This window comes from Cryptomeria japonica, chromosome 4 (genome assembly GCF_030272615.1).
Source record: "Cryptomeria japonica chromosome 4, Sugi_1.0, whole genome shotgun sequence".
Taxonomy (NCBI): Eukaryota; Viridiplantae; Streptophyta; class Pinopsida; order Cupressales; family Cupressaceae; genus Cryptomeria; species Cryptomeria japonica.
In genome coordinates this window covers 604570398-604596583 of record NC_081408.1, presented here as the reverse complement: position 1 = coordinate 604596583, position 26186 = coordinate 604570398, and the positions used below count along the sequence as shown (strand labels likewise).

At 37.3% G+C, this 26186-nt stretch overlaps 1 protein-coding gene across 1 annotated transcript; it reads left to right on the top strand.

The window, feature by feature from the left end:
• Nucleotides 1-2944: 2944 nt before the first annotated feature.
• LOC131061091 (probable protein phosphatase 2C 4) lies at nt 2945-14831 on the top strand. Its single transcript, XM_057994607.2, has 4 exons — nt 2945-6046; nt 12581-12694; nt 13118-13382; nt 13944-14831. The coding sequence occupies exons 1-4, from the start codon at nt 3116-3118 to the stop codon at nt 14066-14068; spliced, it is 3435 nt and encodes a 1144-aa protein (XP_057850590.2). The 5' UTR covers nt 2945-3115; the 3' UTR covers nt 14069-14831.
• Nucleotides 14832-26186: the final 11355 nt, after the last annotated feature.

Here is a 26186-nt window from a genome sequence, read left to right as displayed (position 1 = left end):
AACATTGTTGATAGCCAAATCTTTAAAGTAGTAGCAATAATGAAATCGATTATTATATTATAACCACGTATGAAAATCTTAAAGTAGTGTTGACAATGAAATCAATTATTAAATTATTTTTACCATGAAAATATGTTTGAGAAATTTTTTAAAACTCAATTTTATAAAAGGAATCATCACTAAAATTTGTAAGTTATTAGTGGGATGCTTACATAATTTTAAATTAAGTTGAAAGACCTGTTTTTTTCTTTTTAAATATTGAAGGAATCATAAAATTCTTATTGTTTTTATATTTTAATAGGTATTTCTTCTATAATTCTTAGATATAAAGATAATTTTCCCACACTAATTCTAATAATAGTTTTTTAGTTTTTTAAAACTATTAATTGACACCTTCTCTTTAATCTTATTATTAATAGTTGAGAGTTGAATTTGATCCAGAAGAAACCCCACGTCTTATATAATGCTAACTTAATCAACCAATCTAACCCTAAAAATAGTGCCCCACACTATTTCTACTAATAGCTAAGAATTGAATTCAGATAATGAAAAACCCCACAACTTTTATGACATTGACCCAACCAACTAACCAAACTAACCCTAAAAAGAACTAAGAAGCTTACTATTGTGATTGCAGATCCATTTCACAATACATACAAAAAGTGCCACGTTCGAGATAACTATTCCACACTACTTCTATTAATAGTTGATAGATGAATTTTTGAATGATAAGTAACCCCCCACCTTTTATGATGCTAACCTAACCAACCAAACTTAACCTTAAAAATAGTGCTCTGTGTTACTTATACTAATAGTAGGGAGTTGAATTCAAATAATGAATAACTATGCCTTTTACGATGCCAACCCAATCAACCAACCAAACTGATCCTAAAAAGAAGTGGAAAGCTTACTCTTATGATTGCAACTATTTCACTCTAGACACAAAAATTGCCCACACTACTTCTACAAATAGTTGAGAATTGAATTTGAATGATAAGAGACCCCATGTCTTTTACAATGTTGACTTAACCAGCCAAATTAAAAATTGTGCCCTGCGCTACTTATACTAATAGTTGGGAGTTGAATTCAAATAATGAAAAACTATGCCTTTTACGATGCCAACCCAATCAACCAACCAAATCACTCTAGACACAAAAAATGCCATATTAGAAATGACTATTCTACACTACTTCTACTAATAGTTGAGAGTTGAATTTGAATGATAAGAGACCCCGTGTCTTTTATGATGTTGACTTAACCAACCAAACTAGCCCTAAAAATAGTACCCTGCAGTACTTGTACTAATATTTGAAAGTTGAATTCAGATAATGAAAAACCCCACGCCTTTTACAAAACCAATCTGACCAACCAACCAAACTGACCCTAAAAATAATTGAATAGGTTGCTATTACAATTGCATCTATTTCACTCTAGACACAAAACACAAACAATGTCACATTAGAGATAACTATTCCACACTACTTCTACTAATAGTTGAGAGTTAATTTCTATATTATTTTTTTATGGAGGTTTATGCCCGTGAGCACAACAACCCAACAAGGACATGAAGCCTGCGAGCACACTAGCCCATCGAGGACCTTCAGGAAGTTAAATTTAAATGAAAAGAGATCCCACACCTTTTACGATGCTAACCTAACTAACCAAACTAACCCTAAAAATAGTACTCCACACTACTTCTACTGATAATTGGGAACTTAATTCGAATGATGAAAACTCCACACCTTTTACAACAATGACCCAACCAACCAATCAAACTAATCCTAAAACAACCTAAAAGAAAAAAAGAAAAAAAAAAAAAAACTCACTATTATGATTGAATCTATTTCAAAGTGGACACAAAAAGCTCCAAAACATTAAAGAACAACACAAGCCAAAGCCTAAACCTAAGCCAAAGCCTAAACACAAGGCACTAAAAGGGCAAAAGCATATATGATTGTAAGAGCATGCAAAAGGTCGGAGGCACTCACTAGGTAGTGATGAAAGACTAGGAAAAAAGTGACTATTGTACGTATTTAGTGCTTTGGTTAGAAGTCAACAGTGATTAGACAACATAGCAAGAGCAAAGAAACAAACATTCCCACCACCCCCATAAAAAAGGATATGCCCTAATCAAAACCACTTTGACCTCACCCACTCTAGAGCTACTAGTGTTAGCACTAATAATATAATTGTTTTTGGTGGTACCTATGATGCAAACCAAATCAATAAAAATATAAAATTAAAAAAAATTTAAAAAAAACATTTTTTTTTTTTTTAATTTTAAGAATTTTTTTTTGCCAAAGTCGAGAAGTGGACGGACGCAATTTCCAGCAAGGGCGGAGAATAAAATATTGGGAAGAAATTGTCGTTTGCGTTGAAAAGCTGTGAAAACTTGTCTAAGAAAGGCAAGCTATTTAAAATTTTTTTGCATAAAAGCCGAAATTGGAGGTGTCTCGCTGACTTTACTGAAAATCTATGGATTTAAAAACGGAATGCAATCCAGTTTTGTGTGTGTTCAACAGTAGACGACTTGTATGACAAGGATTGACCACATTTAATAGGGTGGCACTGGCGGGGTCATGAATTAATAAAAATAACTGTACGACGAGCACACCAATGGTTGGATTTTGGCATTATTTTAATATTTATGAGCCCCGACAGGTGCCACGTCAGCATCCCACTAGTAGCCACTCTCGACGTCAGGGCGTACTAATTTAATCAGACGTCGATTTCGAGAAAGAAATGGGTTTGTTGACTTGGCGGAATTTTTTAAATGTTTGGGGGTTTTTAAAAAAAATTAAATTGATATATATATATATTTTTTTCTTACCCACTCCACCAGAAAGGGGGGAGAAAAAACTGAAATTTACGAGGCGGTTTTACCGTTTCACGGTGGCGCTGACGTGGCGGCGGGCGTTTTGACTACGTGAAAAAATAGGAAGTGGAATGGAGTGCAAGGAGGAGGGAGGAGGAAGATGAGAAGAAGATCGAGGAACCAGAGGATGGATATACACAGTGAGTATATGTCCGGGGGAGTTGTATACTCGGAGTGAGTATATGCGCATGGAGGGCGGCATGGAAGAGGAGATGAAGGAGTGAAAAGGGGGGAGGGGTGATGGGGAATAGCGTGTCCCGCGTGGTGGGCTGTTTTATGCCGGTTGGGAATGAGCAGGAGCGCGTGGGATTGGTGTTCTCAGAGCCGCTGGATGAGGGGCTGGGGCATTCGTTTTGCTACGTGAGGCCCGTGATCGAATCCGCGCGTTACTCGCCTTCGCAATCCGAGAGGTTTGGAATTTTGGAGACAGAGGGCCTGGAAGGGTCTGATCACAGCAGATCATTTCGGTTCTCGCAGGAGGAAAATAATAATGTTAATGCAAATAATCCCAATGCTAAAATTGGACCTGAGACGACTACATTCAAGGCCATATCGGGGGCCTCCGTGAGCGCCAATACCTCAACGCCCAGAACTGTGGCCGCCCCACATGACCACCAGTATAATAACAATACAGCTAACCAGTTTAATAACCCAGATAGGGCGTCTGCTTTTGAGGGCACCGCTTCGTTCAGTTCACTGCCTCTGCAGCCCGTGCCCAGGGGGTTGAACTCTACTGCCTATTCGGGTCCAATGTCGGGACCCCTAGTGGGCGGTCCTGTGCAGCAGGCTACTGCTGATAAGAGCTTCATGTCTGCCCCCTTGGAGCGTGGAGGGGGCTTCCTGTCAGGTCCGCTTGAACGAGCCTTTTTGTCCGGTCCTCTGGAAGGTATAGATCGTAGTCACTTCTCTGCGCCGCTGGCTTCGCACCATGCGACCTACTTCCGGAGGCGGAGACGCTATATTTCAAGGGTGATGCGGACCGTGAGCAGACCGGTGAGAAGGGCGTTTTCGAGGACCTTGTCCAAGACCGCTGTGCTGCCTTCTGTTATGCAGATGGTGGGGTGGCACCAGCAGGCCAAGGGGGTCTCCAACAGTGGCAACTATGAGTCAGGTATGTTTTTGGGCTTCCCTTCTGATGATATTAGCAATGGTAATAATCTGCAATGGGCACAAGGCAAGGCTGGCGAGGATAGAGTTCATGTGGTCTTGTCGGAGGAACATGGGTGGCTTTTTGTTGGGATTTATGATGGCTTCAATGGCCCTGATGCCCCTGAGTTTCTTATGTGTAATCTCTATAAGGCCATCTTCAATGAGCTAGAAGGTTTATTGTGGGATAGAAAACATGACTGCACAAATGCTAACGAAGGAGAAGACTGCCAAGCTGTTCAATCTGAGCAGCAAAATCTTCCCAGCCAACAGGAAGAGAGCCGCTGCTCTCATGCTCAATCCGGGCAACAAAATCCTGACATCCCACGAAGAGATTTGCATTGCTCAATTTGCCAATCAACATCACAACCAATTCCCAATCATCCACAAAACCCAGAAGCCACAAAAGAAGATTGCCCTCATTCCCAATCAAAAGAACAAGCAGATCAAAATCATTCGAAAAACCCAGGGGTCACACAAGAAGATTGCTCGCATTCTCAATCCGTGCCACAAATAAATCCTAATGTTCTGCAAGAAGTCACTCAAGAAGATTGCTTGCATTCTCATTCGGCACTAGAAGTAAATGCAAATCATCCACAAGACTCTGTGGCCACACAAGAAGACTGCCCACTTACCCAGTCGCCACAGAAATTAAATCCTCATAATCCACACAGCCCAGAAGTCACACGAGAGCACTGTCCACAAGTCCAATTAGCATTACAGTTAAATGCCAATCATCCACATTGCTCAGAAGCTGCAGCAGAAGACCCCCTACATACCTTGTCTACAGTGCAACAGAATCCTGATGACCTAGAGATTCAAGCTGCTGCACAAGAATGCAGCTCATCTGCCCAGTCTGGGCAATGGAGTTCTGGTGATCGACAAGATGCTGATGTTAAACGAGCAAAGCTAACAGTTGAAGATAGTATTTTCAGTAAATCAGAGCAAGAAAAGATAGAAATAAATGATAGACGCCACCCAGCTCGTCAAAGTGATAGTGAGAAACCACAGAGCAGTAACTGTGAAATAGGTACTGAATTGAGTGGATCCAACACAAAGATGATTGGTAAGCAGGGGCATCCCCGTCCTTTGACAGAGTTTATTAAGCGCGTTACTTTTGAGTGTGAGAAGGAGGTTGGAGAACACAGGAAGGGAAGGTCCTTGCGTGAACTGCTCGCTGAAGAAGAGGATGATCCTTTGGACTTTTTTGTTTGGAATAGTACTGCAAATAGTGTAGATAAAAGCCGTCGGAATAATATACAAAGAACAGAGAACTCAACTTCAGGAAGTGTTGCACCGACTGACAGTTCAGCAGAAACCAGGGAAAGTAATGGGGTGTCTGATCAAATTTCAGATGGACGCACAAGAAGGGTTGCTTACTCTGATTCAGAACAGAAACAGAGCAGAGGGAGGTCGTTACTGAGTTCTAAGATAAGACAAGCCTACAGTAAACGGAAAGAAAGCCATAGAAAATTGTTCCCTTGGAGATATGATTGGGAGAAAGAACGGATAGAAGTAGAGAAAAAGATTGATGAAAGATTAAAACAGGATACACAACGTTGTAAGGCAGGTTCGGTAAATCATGTATCTGTTTTAAAGGCTCTTTCACGTGCATTAGAAGTTACAGAGGAAGCTTATCTTGAAATGACAGATAAGTTCCTTGATGAAAATCCAGAACTTGCATTGATGGGGTCTTGTTTACTGGTAATGTTGATGAAGGATCAAGATGTATATGTGATGAATGTTGGTGACAGCCGGGCTATTGTGGCACAACAGAGGCCAGACACAAATTCTGGTGCCACACAGCATTGTAGTTATCAAAAAGGTGACAGGCAGGACAAAGTTTGTTTAAGGGATTCACTTGTCAGGTCGGAATTAGAAGGAATAACAGAAGAGCCTTCTGCAGATCCATCATCTGCTGAAGAAAATAAAACAAAAAATGGTCCGGAAGTGGAGATGCCAGTGCCTGGATCAAACTTGATTGCGGTGCAGTTATCAACAGATCATAGTACCAGTATTGAAGAAGTAAGAAATTTATCTTAAATCAAGCAATGGTTAATAATCTAATTGCCTATACTGTGAGGGATTATTGATTGATTAGAAGGTTTGTATTTAGACATGGGATTTGAGTGTACGGTCCACTGATTGAACTTATTATGGTTACACATACAATAACTTCTATGCAGGTCAACATTCAACAACCAATCCTTAGTTTTTCTCTTGTTTGCTACCCAAAGTTAATTCTTCTTGTATGTTTACATTTTACTGCTTGAGTGTGGTGCTATTTGACAATTACCATCACCAACCTCATTCATGACAAGGCAACAATCAGTAACTCTGGGACAATACACATGAACAATTTGATTTATTAGAAGCGACAGATTAATGTACAAGAATGGGAATAACAAAAATCAAAGGATCTGAGTCCAAATGAAAAATTCTCTATGTAGCTTTCTTTCTATGATGTAGTCTATAACACATTTCACGACCACGTCTCAGAAGACTGCGCAGCTCTTGTGAATTGTCTAAAAGATAATTTGCATTAAATTGCACTGATAGTGCTACTTTATTGTATTGACTCACATAAACCTATTTAGACAGTGCATTTTTAGGTTTAATAGGCCTTGGGACTTGAGCGCCAATCAAGTATGCCACATTGATATATGATACCTTTTGAGGGGGTATTTAAATATTTTGATTTTTGTGAGATTTAACCGTGCAGAATACAAGTCATCCATGACAATCAATTTCAATGAGTATTCATTTCTTCTATGACCTTTCTCTCGTGGCAATCGATAATCATTACAAGACCAAGGGAACCTACAAGGCATGCAAGCACATTGGTATTGTAAATCAATTCTGTCTTAATCCTAATGAGGTGTCGAGACTTTTCGAGGCAAGGTTGAGAGTTTTATGGAATTTTTTGACGAGGGTGAGATTAGTCAATTCAAGGAGACTGCCTCAACAATACTCGTACAAATTTCTGAATTGTTAGCTTATGCCAATGGTTTTAGATTGATTGCAGTCACATCGACTTCATTAACCTATTTTGCTAGAAGTATTTTTTATTGCTGAAAAGAAAATACAAAAAATTGCTGTCAGAGTGCATTATAGTTCAGCATCTTCTTGCTGCAAGAAGTGTTTCTATTGTGGGGCAGAGCTTATACATGTAAAGCTAATTTTTTATTTTTGTAGAATTGAACTTATGGACTTTGGTATTACTATCCTCGCTAGGAACTGGCTTCAAAGCAATTTGGAGAATGCTCTCGGTCCTTAAAATTGGCTGGTTTGTAGCTTGGAAGCTATGTATAAATTGCTATCATCTTATAATTTTGAGTTTATGTTTACCAAGCCTCTGCAACTGAAAATCACTAACAGTTTGCCTCTTTCTTGGTGTTGAGTGCATCATATGTCTTGCTTGGACCTCGAACTGACATTTAAGGCTGGAAACATTTTGGATTGAGAGGAATGCCATGATTGTGAACCAAACTTACAAAGCAACTTTTGGGGATCCATTGGTGCATAAGCCATGTTGGAGGAATTTACATTTATAGACTCAAAGTTCTCCATTCATTCTGGTTTAATCTGTATATATATTATTATATTATATGATTCCTTAAATATTTAAATAGAATGCGACAAGTTTACCTCAAATGGTTTTCGTGATAAAACTCTGTCAACAATTTGCATAGTTCTCTTGAAGTCCATCTGGCAAAGAACCTGTATTTTAGAAATCTTAAGGAATCCTACTTTGAGATTAAATATCTTGCAAATGTAGTAAGTTGTAATAACACCTTGTTGGACTGGCATTGCATAAATAGAAAGTGAAACATGGGAAATAGGATCACAAATCTGCTTTTTATGCAAAATTTTGTGTCTTCTGAATTTAGGTAGAGTTCTTAAAATTAGATATTGTGGTGATCTATTGAAATGCTAGAATGTGGCCCTGTTAGTCTAACTCCTTACTTATATTTGCATCTTATTTAGATGCTGGGCTCCTGAGATTCACACCACTTGACACTCTGTTTGGACACAAGTGCCCATTTCTTCTATTTTTAGTTTCTCACAATGTGCTAATGATACATGAAACCTTAATTTTATCACCTTTTTATTTAGATCCTATGAGAACTAGCTTCCACTAGGGAAGGTCCTCTTATAAAGTGACAATCATGTAGGCTCTCTGTTTACTTTGTCAACAAATTCTAAGAGATGCTTCAACTTTATCAGACTTGGGCTTGTTTTGTGCAACTGAATCATATGCTTTTTATTTGTTTTCTGACCATCTACTTTTCTTTATTTAGATCTTGTTATGCTTTCACTTTCAGGAATAATTTTTTTATCATAAGTTTAAACCTGTGGAATGTCTCGAACACATTGTTAGAGTAAAGGTTTTAATTTAATCATGTTGATTAAATTACCTTTATTCCTCTCTTAAGATTTCACTTTAGTTTGCATTTGTGACATTTAATAATTATATTAATTATTAAATGTTTACCTATTAGGGTTTCTTTTAGGGTTGCACAATATCCTTTTATAAGGATTCATCATTGTAATTTATCTCTCTCTTGGATGAATACATTTTTCAGCTTTCAGAGCACCCTTGCTTGTTTGTCTCCATCTCTTCTTTCTGTGATAGGTTATTTGCATGCAGGTGATCTTCGGGGTCTGTGAAGTTGGCTTTCTCAACTTCTACATGGTATCAGAGCTCCAGACCTGCTGCTTCTTGTTCGTCTTCTGAAGAATTTGGAGCTACGAGGATTAGATCTGACTTTCAGGTTTTGGTTGCATCAGATCTGTGTTTGTCTTCTGTTTTTTATTTTGGAATAGGGGGTATTTTTTTTTCAGTGCACTTTGAGCCCAAACGGACCTCACCGTTGAGCTCGTAGCGCCCAAAAACCCCTATTTCCATATAAAATTCGTCCGATTTGGACACAGTTGCACCAGGAGGCAAAAAAAATTTGGCCCCAAGGCCGTACGGCCCTAGGGCACGAAAACCGAGGCGGAAAAATCAAAAAAATCAAAAAAATATATATAAAAAACGCAGGTTTTTTAATCTAAAAACGCGCAGCCCAGCCGGTGCGCTTCCAGGCGGCCCCCCGCCCGGCCACCGCCGCCGGCGGCGGTATCCTCCGCCGCGCCGCCGGTGCAGCACCCGCCGCCTGCGCGCCGCCAGCCGCCTGCCGCCAGCCTGCGCGCTGCCCGCGCCCAGCCAGTGCGCCGCCCACGCCCAGCCAGTGCGCCGCCCGCCACCACAGCGCCGCCCCCGCGCCGCCGCCCTCTGCGCCCGCCCCTGGTCGCCCAGAGGACCAGGGGCTTATTTTTTTTAAGCCCTTGAGGGCTTAAAGGGCCTATTTGGGCTCTTTTGGAGCAGTTTTACTAAATCGGGTATAACTCGGGCATTTTAGCTCGGATTTTCGAATGAAAATAGGCGTTGGAAAGATGGTTCCGAGCCCGATGTAAAAGATGGAGATCTTTTTTTCTGATTTTTCCATTTTGTAGTGTTTTTTGCCAGTCGAAGTCAGAACAAGTTTTTTGCACTCTAGGAGCCATATCTTTTGCATACGGACTCCGTTTTTCGAAAGCGAATAGGTGTCGGAAAGGTGGTTCTGTGCTCTTTCCAGATCTATCATGTATTTTTCCAGAATCTGCACCAGGTACATTTTATTCATTACTTTGTGTTTTAACACATCTGTCACTTACTTGGACGTTTCAGACTTGGAAATAATTTGTTTGCATGGGATGGCTTCATTTGATCTGCTTTATCAGTATTAAAGTCATTTAGTCTCAGATTTGTTAATTTGAAGAGTTATCATGGGTTTTTCTACTCACCCTTCAGTTGTATTTCTAGAACGGGGTAATTATGAGTCATGGGCAAAGGGCATACTTACACACTGTAGGTGGCTTAATATTTTGCCTTATTTGTATGATCTCATACCTGAACCAGCAACTTTAGAGGGAAAACTAGCTTGGGATATCATTAGAAATCACATAGTAGGAGTTATTTTGTCTAGTGTTGATTCTGACACTGTGTGGGCTATATCGGGCATTGATTGTCCTCACTCACTTTGGACACGTCTTTGGGAGATCTATGGAGACCCCAGTCTTTCTCCATTCCCAAAGGATCCTGCTTCAGATTGTCTTGTACCCATTGGTTGGAGAGATAACACACCTTTTGATCATGCTACTTTGAAGGAACTTCAATATTTAGACACCCTTACATATTCCGATGAATCAGAGGATTGTCTCACAGTTCCTACTCTTCAGACTGAGATTATACATGTATCAACATCATCTCCTTTTGTTCCTGATCAGTTTGATATTGCCTCTTCTTTGGCTCCTATTGATTCAGCTAAGCAGGACATCATACATCTTTCAGACATGGCTACTTGGGATTCTTATCTTGCAGACATTTCGTCTTTGTTTATAGAGTCCTATATTGCAGACTTGGAGGATTACTTTGAAGATTTTCAGCTCCTCTTTGTTGACAGCCATATTCCAGCTGTTAGCCCACCATCATCTGTGCATTCAGAGGTTGCAGTTTTTGAGTCTTCAGTTCAGTTTGGATTTGACATCTTTTGTTTCAGTTCAGACAGAGGGATTCTTCAGCATCCTATTATGGCACACATCTTGAGACAGATTGATTCTTCTCTCTTCATAGGGTTTCTTCATCTTCGTCCTTTGGATCCATTTCTTCCCAAGGGGAGGAATATTATATGTCGCTTCAGGATCTCTTTCTGGATTCTACCTCAGGCATCCATATGTGCGACAAGAGTTTCTTCATTGTGGGGGGGGCTTCTAGTCTCTTTCTTTTTCTCCTATGGAGACCATTGTATATGTACTTATATGATAGAAGTTGTCTATGGGGGGTATCATGTTATCCACCTCCTATCTTTCTGTTATTAGTGCATTTATTTCTTTCATCTCTTTTTGGAGTAGAGTTTTTCCCATGAGGTTTTCTCTATTTCTCCACTTTACAGAGATTTGGTTGTAATTGGGTACTTGATCAGGCCTTGTTGCCGGGACCCAAGTTTACTTTCTTGCATTGTAGTTACCTTTGCTTTCTTGCACATGTTTGTAACTGCACTTTTGCTCATCTTAAGGGGGGGTGTTAGAGTAAAGGTTTTGATTTAATCATGTTGATTAAATTACCTTTATTCCTCTCTTAAGATTTCACTTTAGTTTGCATTTGTGACATTTAATAATTATATTAATTATTAAATGTTTACCTATTAGGGTTTCTTTTAGGGTTGCACAATATCCTTTTATAAGGATTCATCATTGTAATTTATCTCTCTCTTGGATGAATACATTTTTCAGCTTTCAGAGCACCCTTGCTTGTTTGTCTCCATCTCTTCTTTCTGTGACAGGTTATTTGCATGCAGGTGATCTTCGGGGTCTGTGAAGTTGGCTTTCTCAACTTCTACACACATCATTTTAAAATTTAAATCTGTAAAACTAAAGCTGCAATTTTAAAAATTTGTAAACTCAAGCTCCAATTTATGGGTTGCAAATTTTTGTTATTCTTAAGCATGACCATTACTAGAAAATAGCCCCGGGCAAAGGAATTTGATCAGTTAACATTTTGACCAAATTTTATTGCTAAATTTGATAAACTAGTTGAGTTGTCAGTGTTTCAAAATGAAGTTTAGTGTACCTAATGGTTCCACAGCCTTATATTAAAAAATTGCCAAGCATACATAATAATTAATATAATAATAAATTCAACTCCATGCTTATTTGTAGGTATTGTAGGTACACCTTGGCTACTTCCAAATATTTTTATTTCGGTTTTGTATTCCTCACCATGATCCAGAAGTAAATTTTCTCACATGTACTCAGAGCTGTCACAAAGATGTGGCATTGTTGAACTACTGTCCAACTATATAATCAAATGAATGATGGACATTACATTAGCTTTTTGCTCCTTGAAAATACTTGGAGAACATGTACCCTCGGGTCTCAACCAATCATTACTTGTTTAACATTAAATTTTTATTTGTAGAGCACCTAGATCCAAAATGGTAAACATGCTCACCTTCTGTATCAATATAGACTTCATGCCCGTGACAATGGAGTCATCATGAAATATCTAACCTACACTGCTTGAGTCACATTTGTATTTTACACATGTTCTTGAAGGAACTAGGAAGTTGAATTGGTAACCATTCTCTGTCACATTGGGTAAACCCTCTCAAATAGATCAGAATGCTCACCATAGTTCAATCCCATATAACAGACCTATTTGCTGTATTGGTATTCTTCCAAACATTACACCTAAGTATTTGTTTAACTTTTCAGTGGATTACTGGTATGAATAAAAAGATAATATTCATGCTGTTAATGGGATTTTGATTAAATATATTGGGCATGTAAATTTGTCTGACCTTTGTCAACCACTTTTTATTGATACTCTGGAATTGTTGCATGATTTTTCTGGCCAACTTAATAGTTAAACTTTGCAAGGGTATTTGTTTGTACTTGAGCACCGCTTCTGTATTTTTAAACAATAAATAGCACTTCATCTCCTGGCTCATAATTGCATGTATTCAAAATTTGCAGGAAGTTTTAAGAATCAAAGCAGAACATCCTGATGACAACCAGTCTATTCTAAATGACCGAGTGAAAGGACGCCTCAAAGTCACTCGTGCGTTTGGTGCAGGATTTCTCAAACAGGTGCGTTAATACTAATAAACTAAGTTATCTTGGGAATTAAATTGTCTTGTTTTTTGCATATGGGTCTTATTTTAGATCTTCTTTTTCTGCTGCTGACTATGGATTCCTCCCTTAAATGAATGTCAAGTAACTTGTGATAGTTATAAAATAAAAATGCAAATGGCATATTATTGGTGTATGTCGTAACCTGAGTTATGAATTAGGGACATTATGAATGGCAAAGTTGCAGGTGCATAAGTAGTTGCATAATTTATTGCATCTTGCATCTCAAGAAAGAACATCTATTTGTCTTGTTTTATCTGATGAAGTCAAAATTTAATCATACATGCTCAGCAGTGGTTTGTTACCGCTTTTAGGATAAGTGCATTTTAGAAGATTCTTCTTTTGCATTTCCTAAGGATTTGCATTTGATGGTTTTTGCAGCCAAAGTGGAATAATGCGTTGCTGGAAATGTTTCGGAATGATTATATTGGCACGGCTCCATACATCAGTTGCACACCTTCCCTACGTCATCATAGGCTTGGTGCAAATGATCAGTTCTTAGTAATTTCATCAGATGGATTGTATCAATATTTAAGCAATCAGGAAGTTGTTTCTCATGTAGAGTTGTTTATGGAGAAATTTCCTGATGGTGATCCTGCACAAAGTCTTATAGAAGAACTTCTCTTCCGGGCAGCAAAGAAAGCTGGTAAGTTTTCACATTTTAATTTGGCATCAAACAAATTATATCTCAATTTTTTGGCATGTCACTTGTTTTCTGCCAGCTGTTTTGTTGGTCTGTTATCTGGCAATTTGGTACAATTTTAATGCAATTGCTGAGTATCTTAATACCTTCTTGCGTGGTAGAAATAGTAGGTTCATATTTGATTTGATGTTAGACTGTTAATTAATTTCCCCTTTTCACTGCATGAAAATCTCATGTCTATTTGAACAGTGTGAAAGTATGGTGAAAAGGAATATGAACTCATTTCTTAATAAGGATCAATATATAAGGACTTTGATGCATCCACCACTATCAATTATAGGCAGGGATTCTATCTCTCTTTTTGTTTGAGGCAAAAGGAAATTGTTTGGAAAATAAAGTACCTTTAAGGCATCTTCCAAATGTTGTGTGACTTCAATAATTTGAAAAACATTGACTGCTGAAACAGCATTAATTTTCTCCTTTGAAGGTTCAGATGAGAGAAATGCTTGGAACTTTTGCTTTGATTAATTAGCCCAGAGTAACAAATATTATCTTTATATGTAGGTATGGACTTCCATGAATTGTTAGATATTCCTCAAGGAGATCGCCGAAAGTACCACGATGATGTTTCTGTCATGGTGATATCACTTGAAGGAAGGATATGGAAGTCCTCTGGTAAGTATATATGAATCTGATCGTTGGACTGCAATTTTTTGTGATTCCTGCACATGGCGACTTGGACACTACTTATTCATTCCTTGTCACTAAGTTGAATAAGTGAGGTTGGTTTGCTGTTACTGCAACTTGAATTTGTATGCACTCCTGCTACAACAAGATGTGCATCGTAGATTTTGGCTGGATCACTTTCTTGCAAAATACAAAATTACAGCTCGTTGTAATTTAAACATTAATGCTAAAATCTGTGCGGATTTCTTACAATATGTATGCCTGCAATGGAGGCAACCTAAGAAATGCCTCATTCAATGATTGGTCATATATATGGATTTGTAAGCTTCATTAGGAAACGATTCATTTGCGTCAGGGTGGAAACTGCTCGATAGGGAATTACTTAGGTATCAAAAGAATTTACAATCAACTTTTCTGTAGAGGGCTCATTGGAAGTTCACAGATCCATTCATGAGGCTCAGCAGTGAGCTTTACCTTTTGTACTGTTTAAGTTCGTGAAAATAGGACATTGTGTTGCGTTGTACAAAGATGCTTGTGAAAATTCAAGAGCATGACAGGCAGCATTTGTTATGAGCCAAGGTTCAATATACCATAAAACCTGGCTTATCATGCTTTCAAATCCTTTTCTTTTTTCGGGAGTAAAATCAACAGCTCTTTCTTGCTAGAGCTCTGGCTACAATAAGAAATGGAATGACACTGCAGTTTTGTTTGAGGCCCATACATAAATTTATTTTTTCCTTTGCATCTTAATTTAGATTTTTTAAATATCTTATATGCACTGGGATACAGTGTTATCTGTGTCATTTATAAAGGTATTGCAGTTTTGCAGATTTTTTCAATGTCATGATGTAGAATAATGGAAATATTCATTGACACACATTCATGTCTAGTGTACAAGTTTCAGGTTTACAGTCTCTCTACATCACAGATACATTGATTTTTTGCAGATTCTTTGAAGATCTTTACCTAGAGTAAATGAAGAAAGCTTACTGATACAAACACATTCATGTCTAGTGCACGTTTTGCAGGTTTATGCTCCTTTGTGATCAACATCTGTAGGGTTTGTGTGACCCACTTCTCATTAATGATTTGTTTTTGGCCCTTCTCCAAACTGACAGGTCTGTTGAATAAATGGAGCTGCAAGTAGTTTGAAGTTTTAGAGGCTGCAATAATGCATTCACTAATAATTGCCTTTTCAGATTCTCAATAACCATATACAATAGCAGTGGCAAGGCAGTTGGAGCAGAGAATTTGAAAGAAAGAACCTTGAAATTCTAGAGTTTTTACAGCTTTTGGACAGAAGGTAATGCCTGAGTTTGTCATAAGTTCCAAGCAGCAAACTGGGTGTTTAAAATTAATCATGTATAATGTTCTTTTTGATTTATTGAACCAATAGGACAGCAACTCAGTAAAACCACCATAAGTTTAGCATTGATTGCCTAAGGGGGAAGGTAAATACAGAGGTTAGACCTTGTCAAATAAAGCTGCATGTGTAAATACAAATCAGAGCACCATGGAAAACTTAAAAAGAGAATTCATAAGCAGACAATGACCAAGACATTTGGAGTGAAACTGCGAAGGTGAACTTGTATTATGGTGGGAAGACTCTAAAATTAGACCTTAGTGCTATAAATTTATTATTTAATCCATTTGCTCTATGCCAGAAATGATGGAATGACCAGATCGTACATTTTCCAGTGATGTAGATAATTCATCATTCCATGCTTGCAGTGAAAATATATATTTATTTGATTCATGAAACAAGCAAAGGACAAGAGGTGAAATCAGTTCTCTTTAGCATAATGCTCAACTAGTAGACCTTGCCTGCAGGAAGATATTTGGATCAATCACTGTAAAAATACTTGCTAATCACATATTGAAGTTGCAACCATAGCCATATGGAATAGATGGTTGATGAAATTTAACCGGTCTCATATTATAATACTTTTTAGCTGTCAGAGGTAAGAAGCTTTTACTGACAGGTTGGTGGCTTTTGGATCGAAGCAGTAAGACACACAGAAGTGAGACTTTAGCTTTTATCATTGAAAGCTGGGATGATTTCTCCTAGGATTAGTTGTAATCCCAGAACTACCTTGATATCTAGCTTCCAGTTATCAATGTGTATCCTTTGTTGAAGAATATTGACATGGCCAAGGTTTCAACTTGGACATTCTAAAATCGTTGCATTGGATTTGAGCCTTAAGCATCATCAATTTTTATCTAAAAACGGTTAAAAAGTAAGTGCACAAAAATACCACAGATAACAAACACAGTAAAGAGAACCTCTTCTCAATTAAAACAAGTGCCCTTATAAGAGATACAAAGATTCAAGCATTCCATACATATGATGTTTGAAGGAAAGATATTGCTGAGCGCATTGCTCAAATGTTCATGTGTAAAGTTTGTGCCACTGGTTACTGAATTAAGTAAAAAGCTCTGCCAAGTAACTCTTCTAGCAGACAAAGGAATTGTATGGGCTCATAGGTTGAGCACTGTGATATTGGGATTTTGGACTCAAATTGCTAGAATGACTGACTGCAACCTATATTATCCACAAAAAGTGTGTTTTTAATGGATTGTGCTTTACTACACAAATGTAAGCAATCATGTAGAATACAACACTTCTACATGAGTTTAGCACATTCATCTTTTCTGGACAGCAAAAATAAAACTCTTATATATGATTGAAACCTTTATATGAGAGATTAATCTAGTTTGGGCCTGCAACCAAATGAGGTGAAGATATAAATTCATCCAAAATATTATAATAGTATCATAGTAAGGAACCTAGACAGCTATGTAAGATCTGTAGCGTTGGATTCAACAGATTTTGCTTTATTTCAAGATATGTGGAAATGGGCTTAAGCTAGATTTGGGTTTTGAATTTGGGCTACTTTGATGGCAACTGGTATACCCTGCTGCATCTTCATCAGTATAGGCTTGGAGACCTTTTTCTAAATTTTGGGATATTGTATTTTGCAGTTTTTAATTGGGTTCTAGTTCTATTTGGTAAAGAATGCAAACTTTTCCAAAATATCACTCACACATTAAAGTTGTTTGATTCATATTACTTTCTATTAGCAGTTCTTTAGACATCATGGCCAAACAAAGATAGCAGTTCTGTTAGGTTTTTAGATTCTTGGCATATCAAAGGAAATCAACCTTCAACATTTCCCACCCTTAGCAATATTGATGATTGGGAAAACAAGTTGGTTGTCAACCTATCAGATGCCCTTGTCACTTTTTTTATAAAATTTGAAAAAAAGAGATGTAGGCTTTGCTGTCTTGCCAAACAGATGAAATTTGGCAAGAGTTTGTTGTTACCTCTTGTAAATCAAACCCCTCTAGTCTAAACATCCTAAAGACAAACTTACGGCTTTTAGAAGATAAATAGAAAACAATGATATTATCAATTACCAAAGTTGAGTGTGAACAAACATGACTATGTTCTAAAATGTTAGACCACTTGTGCAATTGTGGAAGTTGCCTCTCCTTGGACTAGAAACATGTGTACAAATTCACAAGGAAAGTAAAGAAGGTATTAATCTATCCTCCCTTGATGATGACGTTAAAAAATCTCTCATGCCGAATTTTTTAGAGATCACCTCTAGAATCTATGGTGCTCCAAAAATCCATAAGGATGGCATTCCTTTGAGGCCATTTATTTTTTATTTAAGGTAAATTGGTTTTGAAGGGACCATAAAGCATGTACATCGAATAGAATAGCTCAAAGCATTCACAACAAACCCAAATGGGAGGAACAATTGTAGCCAAGTTGTCAAGTGAGAACCAATACAATTGCAACAAAGTTGCTAAGCACAAGATAGTATTGAGGGATTTAGACTAAACAATGCTAGACACAACCCTATTCAATTTCACACCCTTCACTTTAGTGTGGGGGCTTGAGAGAGATTTGGTAAGGCATTTCATTGTCTTTGAACAATTGTCTAGGATATCTTATCAAGTGAGTTCGTAGACCTAGGAGACCCATTGTTGGCACCACCAACTCTCTTACTTATAAACTAGCAGCCTTCCTTGCCAAAAAAACCCCCTCATAGGCAAGACCAACTCTTTATTAAAATCTTCTCACATTAGGGGGAGTTTATCAAGGACAAAATTGATGAAGAGGATGATATCTCAATTAGTTTTGATGTCATTTCTCTCTTCACTAAAGTCTCGGTTGGTGTGGCTTTTTGAAACTATGAGGCATAAGTTAGATATTGAAACTTCCTTAGTAGACCTAGTCTAAAATTCACATTCTTCATGTTTCAAGGAGTCGTCTATGAACATCTTTTAGTGTTGCCACAAGATCTCGCTTTTCTCCTATTGTTGCTAATTTGTTCATGGAACATTTTGAAGAAGTGGCTTAACTCTTTCCCCCTTAGGCCTAGATGGTGGGAATAATATGCAAATGACGCAAACCTCTATTAGCAACATGGTCTAGACAAACTTGAAGAATTCTACACAAACTTAAACAACATTTAAAAAAGCATGGAGTTTACCAAAGAAATTCAACTTGACAACCCAATTCCATTCCTTGACATCCTTCACCTCAAAAAACCAGATGGATTCCCTTCCTATTGAGTTTATAGAAAAAATTATGCATGTTGACCTTTACTTGAATGTTTTTTTCTTAGCCCCAAAAAGCAAGTGTTTTTAAAACTCTTGTCATAGAGTTATTTGAATTTATGATGAGGAAAACATTGATTCTAATTTCACTAAGGTTTCAAAACTCTTGGGTACAAGTTGAAAAACATACCTAGAGCATTCAAAGAAGTAAAAACTTATAATACCTCTACGAAAATCAAGAATTTTTCCTTTGTTTTCCATGTTGCCATTGTGCTTATTTGGAAGGCATCTCAAGTAAATTCTCTAGAATCCTATGAAAAAAAGATTTGAGGTTTTTGTTCAAACCACTCATCATTATAAGGAGCATTATCATTTCTACTAAAGATCCTTATAAAGCCTCTACACAACTTTTGGTTTTATAAGGTTCAATGCTTAGGGGGGACCATGTATATTAGTGAAATCACCCCTCTATCAACACAAGTATTAAATAACATGGTGTTGACATTAGACATGAGAGAATCAAAATTTTGGTCCCATCTAAACACTCTTACAACATAAAATGCCACATTTGTTTGGAGGATACCCAAATACTGGCAGGAGAGGATAATTGTTTAGAAGAAAGATGAAGTAGTTGAAATCTATAGGTACCCATTAAACGTTAATTGTGATTATGGTTGTTGTGTGAGTTTTGCATGGAAACCTTTGCTTACCTCTCTTAATAACAACCTTTCTCACTTGACTTGACTTCTCTTCTTTTTGCTAGTCATTTCAATTTTTATTTCTTTCCCTTTTACCCTGACACACCCCCTTGTTATCTTTTATCCCCTCCATGTTTCATCTTTCTTTCATGTCTCTCTCCCTCTCTCATTCCTTATATCTTCTATCCTGAGGCTTCATTATCTCTCACCTCTTCAAACCATTTTCAACCTTCTATAACTCATTTTTTTGGTTATTTTGTGTCTTCTACCTCCTTTCCCCCTTTGACTTTTCCTTTTCCTTTTGTTCCCCAAGTCCTTCATTTTGGATGCTCTATCTCTTTCAACCTCCATTCATCCCTTGTGGCTTCATCTTTATCTTTTTGTCTCTTTGCACCTCTCATATGTACTCAATTTATTTCCTTTCTTCACTATCTCAATAATTTTATCTTTTCTTTTCTTTTCTACCTTCTGACTTTTTTATTTTTATTTTTCTTGATTATTTATCTTCATTTACTTCTCTCAACTTTTTTAGGTTGTCAATTTCCCCCTTTTTACCATTCAATTTCTTAATCTTCAATATATAATTATTATCATATTATGTTTTTACACCATTAATCTTATGAATAAGCAAAACATACAAATATTAATAGTGATTTAGCTTTCAAACTTTAACATTTCAATTAATTTTGAAGTTAATATTCAAATTTGTTTTGTTTGTTTGTGTGCGTGCGCGCACACACACATTTATTTTGGATAAGTACTACCAAAGGGGTATCCCTCTATTAAACTGTAAAAAGATTATACAAGTGCTCATTACAGATATTTGTGCAAGATGAATCTAATTCTAGGATTAACTTCATACATCCTAGCAATTTGTACAGAAAAGAATAGATCCTCATTGGCTTCAAGGAAAGCCTAAAAATCCTCCATATTGTTCTGATTAATACCTTTCTTGAAGAGGCCCCATGCCGCCTTCATCTTTCCTTTCTTTCCCTTAGCCTCTAGATCAAATAAACCAGTCGACAATCTTGATAACAACAACACCATGAGATTATCAATGGCATTCAAGACCGATCGATAGTAAGTAATTAGGAGTGATCTAAAATCTACCAAATTTGATTCCCCATAAACCGTCTCTGAGAGTTTGTACGACTAGTGAAAAAATGCATCATATACCAATTTGTGCACATGTCCATTTACCCACAACGATACACCAACCACGTTCATTATTGCCTCTTTCGCCTTATCCTCGCAGTGTCTGAATAGTCTTCTAATCTGTTGATCGCCTGATTCCTCTTCACAATCACATTAGACTCCAAAGTGGCTTGCCATTTTCCTTTGCCTTCTAAGACTTGCACACCTCTATTTAATATCCAACATCATATGGTCGGTTAGAGCCAAAGCTTGTCTCAGAGAAACAAGCCTTCGGGGAGTCAGTTCAATCTTGCTTAATCGTCTTTTGAACCAACTACTTCCCCAAATCTACAATTTTGTAAACGCCAGCACATCGATCCCATATATTCTAAACATCACTCTCCCCTGCCATCAGTATAAAGTACCAAAAGTGCTTTGGGATAGAAGCACAATCCCAAAGAAGATAAGCAAAATAAGTAGACAATGGTCAACTCCCAAAGACAAGACCACCGTGGGTGGAAGTGACCTTGAGATAGCAACTCGTTACCATCTATCCAAAAAAATGGTCAATTATGATTTTTGAATTGTCCTCTCTATCACATTTCTTCTCTTTATAACCAACATACTTAGCCCTATGACCACACCCCATTATTATATCCATCATCATCTTAGCAAACCTAAGTGAGCGATCCTTCTTTATATCACCAACATACTTGGCCCTTTAACCACAACCCATTATTATATCCATCATCATCTTAGCAGACCTAAGTGAGCAATCCATCAAATAATGCCTAATTAAGTCCTAAGAGAGTCAAGTGACAAAAATTGTACCTATCACTTCCTTTTCTTTTGACATCAATTCCTCCAATTTTGACCAATAGTGCATGGAGGCATAAAATTCCTCTGCACTCTCTTGCATTACCCCATGGTTGGCCAAAAGATCGGTTGCATAGTTTGTCTCCCTATATACATGGGAGATTGTAAAATCTTTTAGTTTATCCAAACTATACCATATCTTGATTAGCCATGGCTTCAATTTCTAGTTTTGATGTATATTTTGCAAAAGCGCTGATGCATATTTGTGAATCACCTTCGATGTCCACTTACTTCAATCCTTTATCCACACACAACCAAAGCTTGCAAGCCAATGCTTCTATTTTCACCTAGTTGTTAATTGTGACATCCAATTTACGCGAAAGAGGCCATATGCATCCTCATTGTTGTTCCTAACAATGCATCCCACCCTAGTTAGCCCCATATTTCCTTTTGCTGCCTCATCAAAATTGAGTTTTACCCTTTCTTTCCTAAGGGCTATCCATCTAGACTCTCTTCTTGTTTTTTCTTTATTTTTTATGTTTCTAGATGGCATTTTTAACTTTCCCCTTTTCTTCTGAATCTATTTGTCCCAGCTTGTGAAATGAGTTTTCGGTTTAACATGTCGATTGACATTTCTAACTTCACATATGCCATCTTCGATCTTTTTCAATCACCACCTCGACACTTAGTCTTTTGCTCACAAAATATTATCTTATTCCTCTCCTTCTAAATGTATCACACAGGCATGGAAGGAATCGTAAGCCAAATGTCTACTCAGATAACATTTCTTATCCTGTTTGGCCAATGATCCCCTTGTCTTGGGGACACCCATCTAGTGACTATTGGAGCTAATCCCAACACTTTGATGCAAAAGGATAAGATAGCAAAAGACGATTAGTGAGCTATCCATCAACCCATCACATAGGGCATATATTTGGTCTTAGAAGCCCATTTTGATTAGTCTATCACAATTCAAAATACATTTTTGTAGTGTAATTCAAAGTAAGGCACCAACTTTTGAAAGAATCCCCTTTTGCCAACTTGGTTTTGTTGGCCAACCCACTACATTTCTGTTCCTTCTGAATGACATAGCCAGTTTTGACTGAATACTCTCAAGATTTCTAACTACTCTATATGATCTCATCCCCCCTCCCCCCCTTTGAAAGAATAATCTTACACTAGTTGAGTGCTCTCGCTAAAATATCTTAATCATCCCCTAGAACTGGGAGCACAAATATATCTATCCATTGATAACTCTCCCCATCACCTAATGCATCCTTCCTAACATAATCCACTACTTTTTCGCCCAAACAAGTCGAAGACCATATAAATCCACTCAACCCCGCCCAAAACATCTTTAATCGGTACGTTGCCATTCCACATGTCGTATCAAAAGTTTGCTCGCTTTCCATTATTGACTCTCTAGGTTAAATGTTTTGTTATTGTTGTTCTACTCTCCCACAAGAACTTGCAAATGATAGAGACACCTTGAGAATTGGCAAGAGTTAAAATCCTACTTGGGTGTGAATCATCCAAGTACTTATTTTGCACCAAAGCTTTCCTGACTCCCTATACATCTTCCAAGCTAGTTTTGCCGCTAGAGCCAAATTTCATATTTCCATTCTATGTAGCCCTACTCTTGTGATGGTCCATATTCCCAAATTGCATCATCTTGATCATTTTAAAATTTTTCTTTAACTCTTCTGAAACCATCTTTCTTTTCTTGATCACATTTCACTTTTCCATCTTCACATTTAGGAATCCTTCTTCTTTTGGTGCATTTCCATCCTCAACTCCGAAATCTTTCACCTTGAATATTCTTGACCTTGATTTTTTGATTCCCTTGCACTAGTGGGATATCTTTCTCCTTCATTTGTTTGCTTGCTTCATTCTAAATCATTTCACAAGCTTCCTCTTGTTGTAGTTGTTGTCTTCACATTTCCATGCTTATCCTTGAGATTTTGATCCTATTGTCGTTGTTGAGTCTTTATGTTGCAATGTTGATCTTCTTTTCATAAATCTTCCTTGAACTTGATTACTTCCATGTTGTTGTTGTTAAGTCTTTCACATCGTAGAGTAATCCCCTTTGTTGGCTCTTTTCACATGGTGAAGTTCTTGATGTTTATCCTTCATGTCTCCTTGAATGTTCATCCTTCACATGTACATTATTGAATTTCCTAGTCATGATTCCTCAAAAGATCAAACACCACAAATCACTAATTTTGTAAATATAAACATATGTTAATCCAAAATAAAATGCAAGTGAAATAAAATAAACATTGAAAAAATGAAACCTGGACTTCCTCTTGCACACTAGGATGGGGTTAGGGCTTGGTCATGGATTTCCAAGCAGAAATTCATGACCACCAAGGAATTCCAACTTGAAATTAATTCACTTCCTTTACTTGTTTCCTTGTATGATTTGATAAATTCTCCTTGATTCGATCTCCTTTTAAAAGTCAACTTGCATATCTTCTTTCAATATTGCCTTGTGTTTTGGTTGAGCCATTTCTCTTTCCTTGTTTCCAATATTGCTTATGCATACTTGGGTGGAAAAACAAAGAAGAGAAGGAATTTCACCTTGAGTGCATTTCCACACCCTTCACAAAATGTTGTGGGCACGATTTCATGTATGCCAAGGAATCCTTGAGCATGTTTGAGGTCCTCTTAAGGACAACAAAGGGCACAATTCAGAACTAGGGAGGAAATTCCTTCTTGTTGAGCACATTTTCACCATGCAATGGAAATTTCATCATTGAAGGGTGCAAATTAGACTAGGAGAGGAATTTTTTTTCTTGAGCGCGTTTGGAGCATGGAGAGGAAATTCATCCTTTGAGCGTAGTTTCATGCTTGAATGAAAATATTGGGTGGAATTTCACCTAGGACAGGGAATTTGTAGGCTTTGGAATGAAAATCTCCATTTTGGAATGGAAATTGATCTTTGGAGAGGAAATTGATCTTTGGAAATGGAAATTGTGAACGGAAATTCACCATGTAGAGGGAATCCCTGAGCGATAATTCATCATTGAATTGCATTCCTTTCTTTAAAAGTGGATTTCCTTATTTTTCCAAACTTCACATTTTTGCCTTCTTTTTCCTTGATGATTCGTTAATGGATGTTTGTGCTTGATAAGCTTTCCTTTAGCACCTCTCTTCCAGATAATGTATGGGATTTGTTCCAATCATGGCTAATCTTATACTCATCCTCTCTTTTTGCATGTATTTGGAAAGTGATCCCATCCATAGTAGTATGGTCACTTTGGTGGGAAAGAAATAAGCGTATTTTTAGAAAGCAAACATCTCCTCTTTCTGATGTTTTCAATTATATTGAAAGATCAGTATCAGAATTGGTTAATGCTCATGTTTCAAATCAGTTCAATTTAAATAGGGAATTTATTTCTTGGGATGGTCAAGTTATTAATTGTTGGAAGGGCATCTCTATTCCTGTATCACCTTGTCTTCTGAGAGTGAGAACTAGTAAAATTGATAGAAATAAGGTGAAATGGTGTCCTCCGGATTCAATGCATTTCAAATTAAATTTTGATGGCTCCTCTAAAGGGAACCCAGGTGATGCAGGGATAGGAGTGTCCATAAGGGATCACATAGGATGTGTTTTTGCTTTGAAATATGCTTTTATTCCACTGGGTACTAACAACTTTGTAGAGACATATGCTTTACTTGAAGGTATTCTACTAGTAAAAAAACTGAACATCTCTTATATTAACATTGAAGACAATTCAACTATTATTATCAATGCTTGCATAAAGAGAAATATTGACAATTGGCAGATAAGATATTTACTTGAACAAGCATGGACACTAATTGATACATTTACAAACTTTACCATTTCACATGTGTATAGAGAAGGGAACCGGGTTGCAGATGATTTGGCAAATATGGGAAGTTCCAAGGAGGAACTTAATATGATGGGTCCGAATTGTGATTTCGATTCTTATCCAATTCTTAAGGGGAAAATTTTGGAGGATATGGGTACAGGATAATATTACATATAGCTATGCAGTGGTCTTTTTCATAATGATATAAATTGGTATGTGTGGTATTATAAGTGCAGGGTCCTGTGGTTTTGTTGTATCTGTATATTGTGAAGGAATGTTGATTTGAGAAGCATGCTGGATTGTAAGTTGGATAAATGCATAAGTGAGACAGATTGTGGACTGCTATGTAAATGTGTACAACTCTCATGATGTTTTGGTTCGGACTGCATCTTGTTCAATATATTCCAGAAAGCATTCAATACTGGGGGATGCTTTATGGCACTCGGTATTCTGTACATTATAAGATATTGTATTTTTTGGCATATTTGAGACTTAAATCTCACAACCTTTCTATGTATTGTAGAGCAAGGATCAAACTTTTTCTTACTGGTTCTTTTCTTCGGGAGTTCTGTGAATCAACTTTATATAATAAAATATATTAAGTGGCACTGCCACCTTTTTCAAAAAAATAAAATAAAATATTGACAACATTTCTAACACTAGATAACTTTGACAACATTTTGCAATATTTGACAATTTTATTGTTGCACTTGATAACATTTCTTGCACTTTGTCGAGTGAACATTATGAATTCCCTCAAGATCTTTCTCTGCACTTCCTCATCCCAAAGGTTGCTTATCCATAGATGTCCAACTTAGACTTCCAATTAGAGATTACCTGTAGTACCCCTGCCCTAATCTATTTCTAACCTTGGTTTAATCTTGATCAGTTTATCTTAATATTATGTTATAGTCAGATGTTGAATTAACGCATAGCTATTGATGTGGTTTCACACTAGTTGCATGCAGGTTGTTAGTGTACCTATTTCGTGGTATTAATATCGGGCTAACGCTTTCATTTAATTTTATATATGCATGCATGTATGACTCTTGGTTGCAGGAGATTTC

Coding starts and splice junctions, on each gene's coding strand:
- LOC131061091 (XM_057994607.2), top strand. CDS start 3,116: ATGGGGAATAGCGTGTCCCGCGTGGTGGGCTGTTTTATGCCGGTTGGG. Junction 12,695..13,117: donor GTGCAGGATTTCTCAAACAG/GTGCGTTAATAC, acceptor TGGTTTTTGCAG/CCAAAGTGGAATAATGCGTT. Junction 13,383..13,943: donor CCGGGCAGCAAAGAAAGCTG/GTAAGTTTTCAC, acceptor CTTTATATGTAG/GTATGGACTTCCATGAATTG.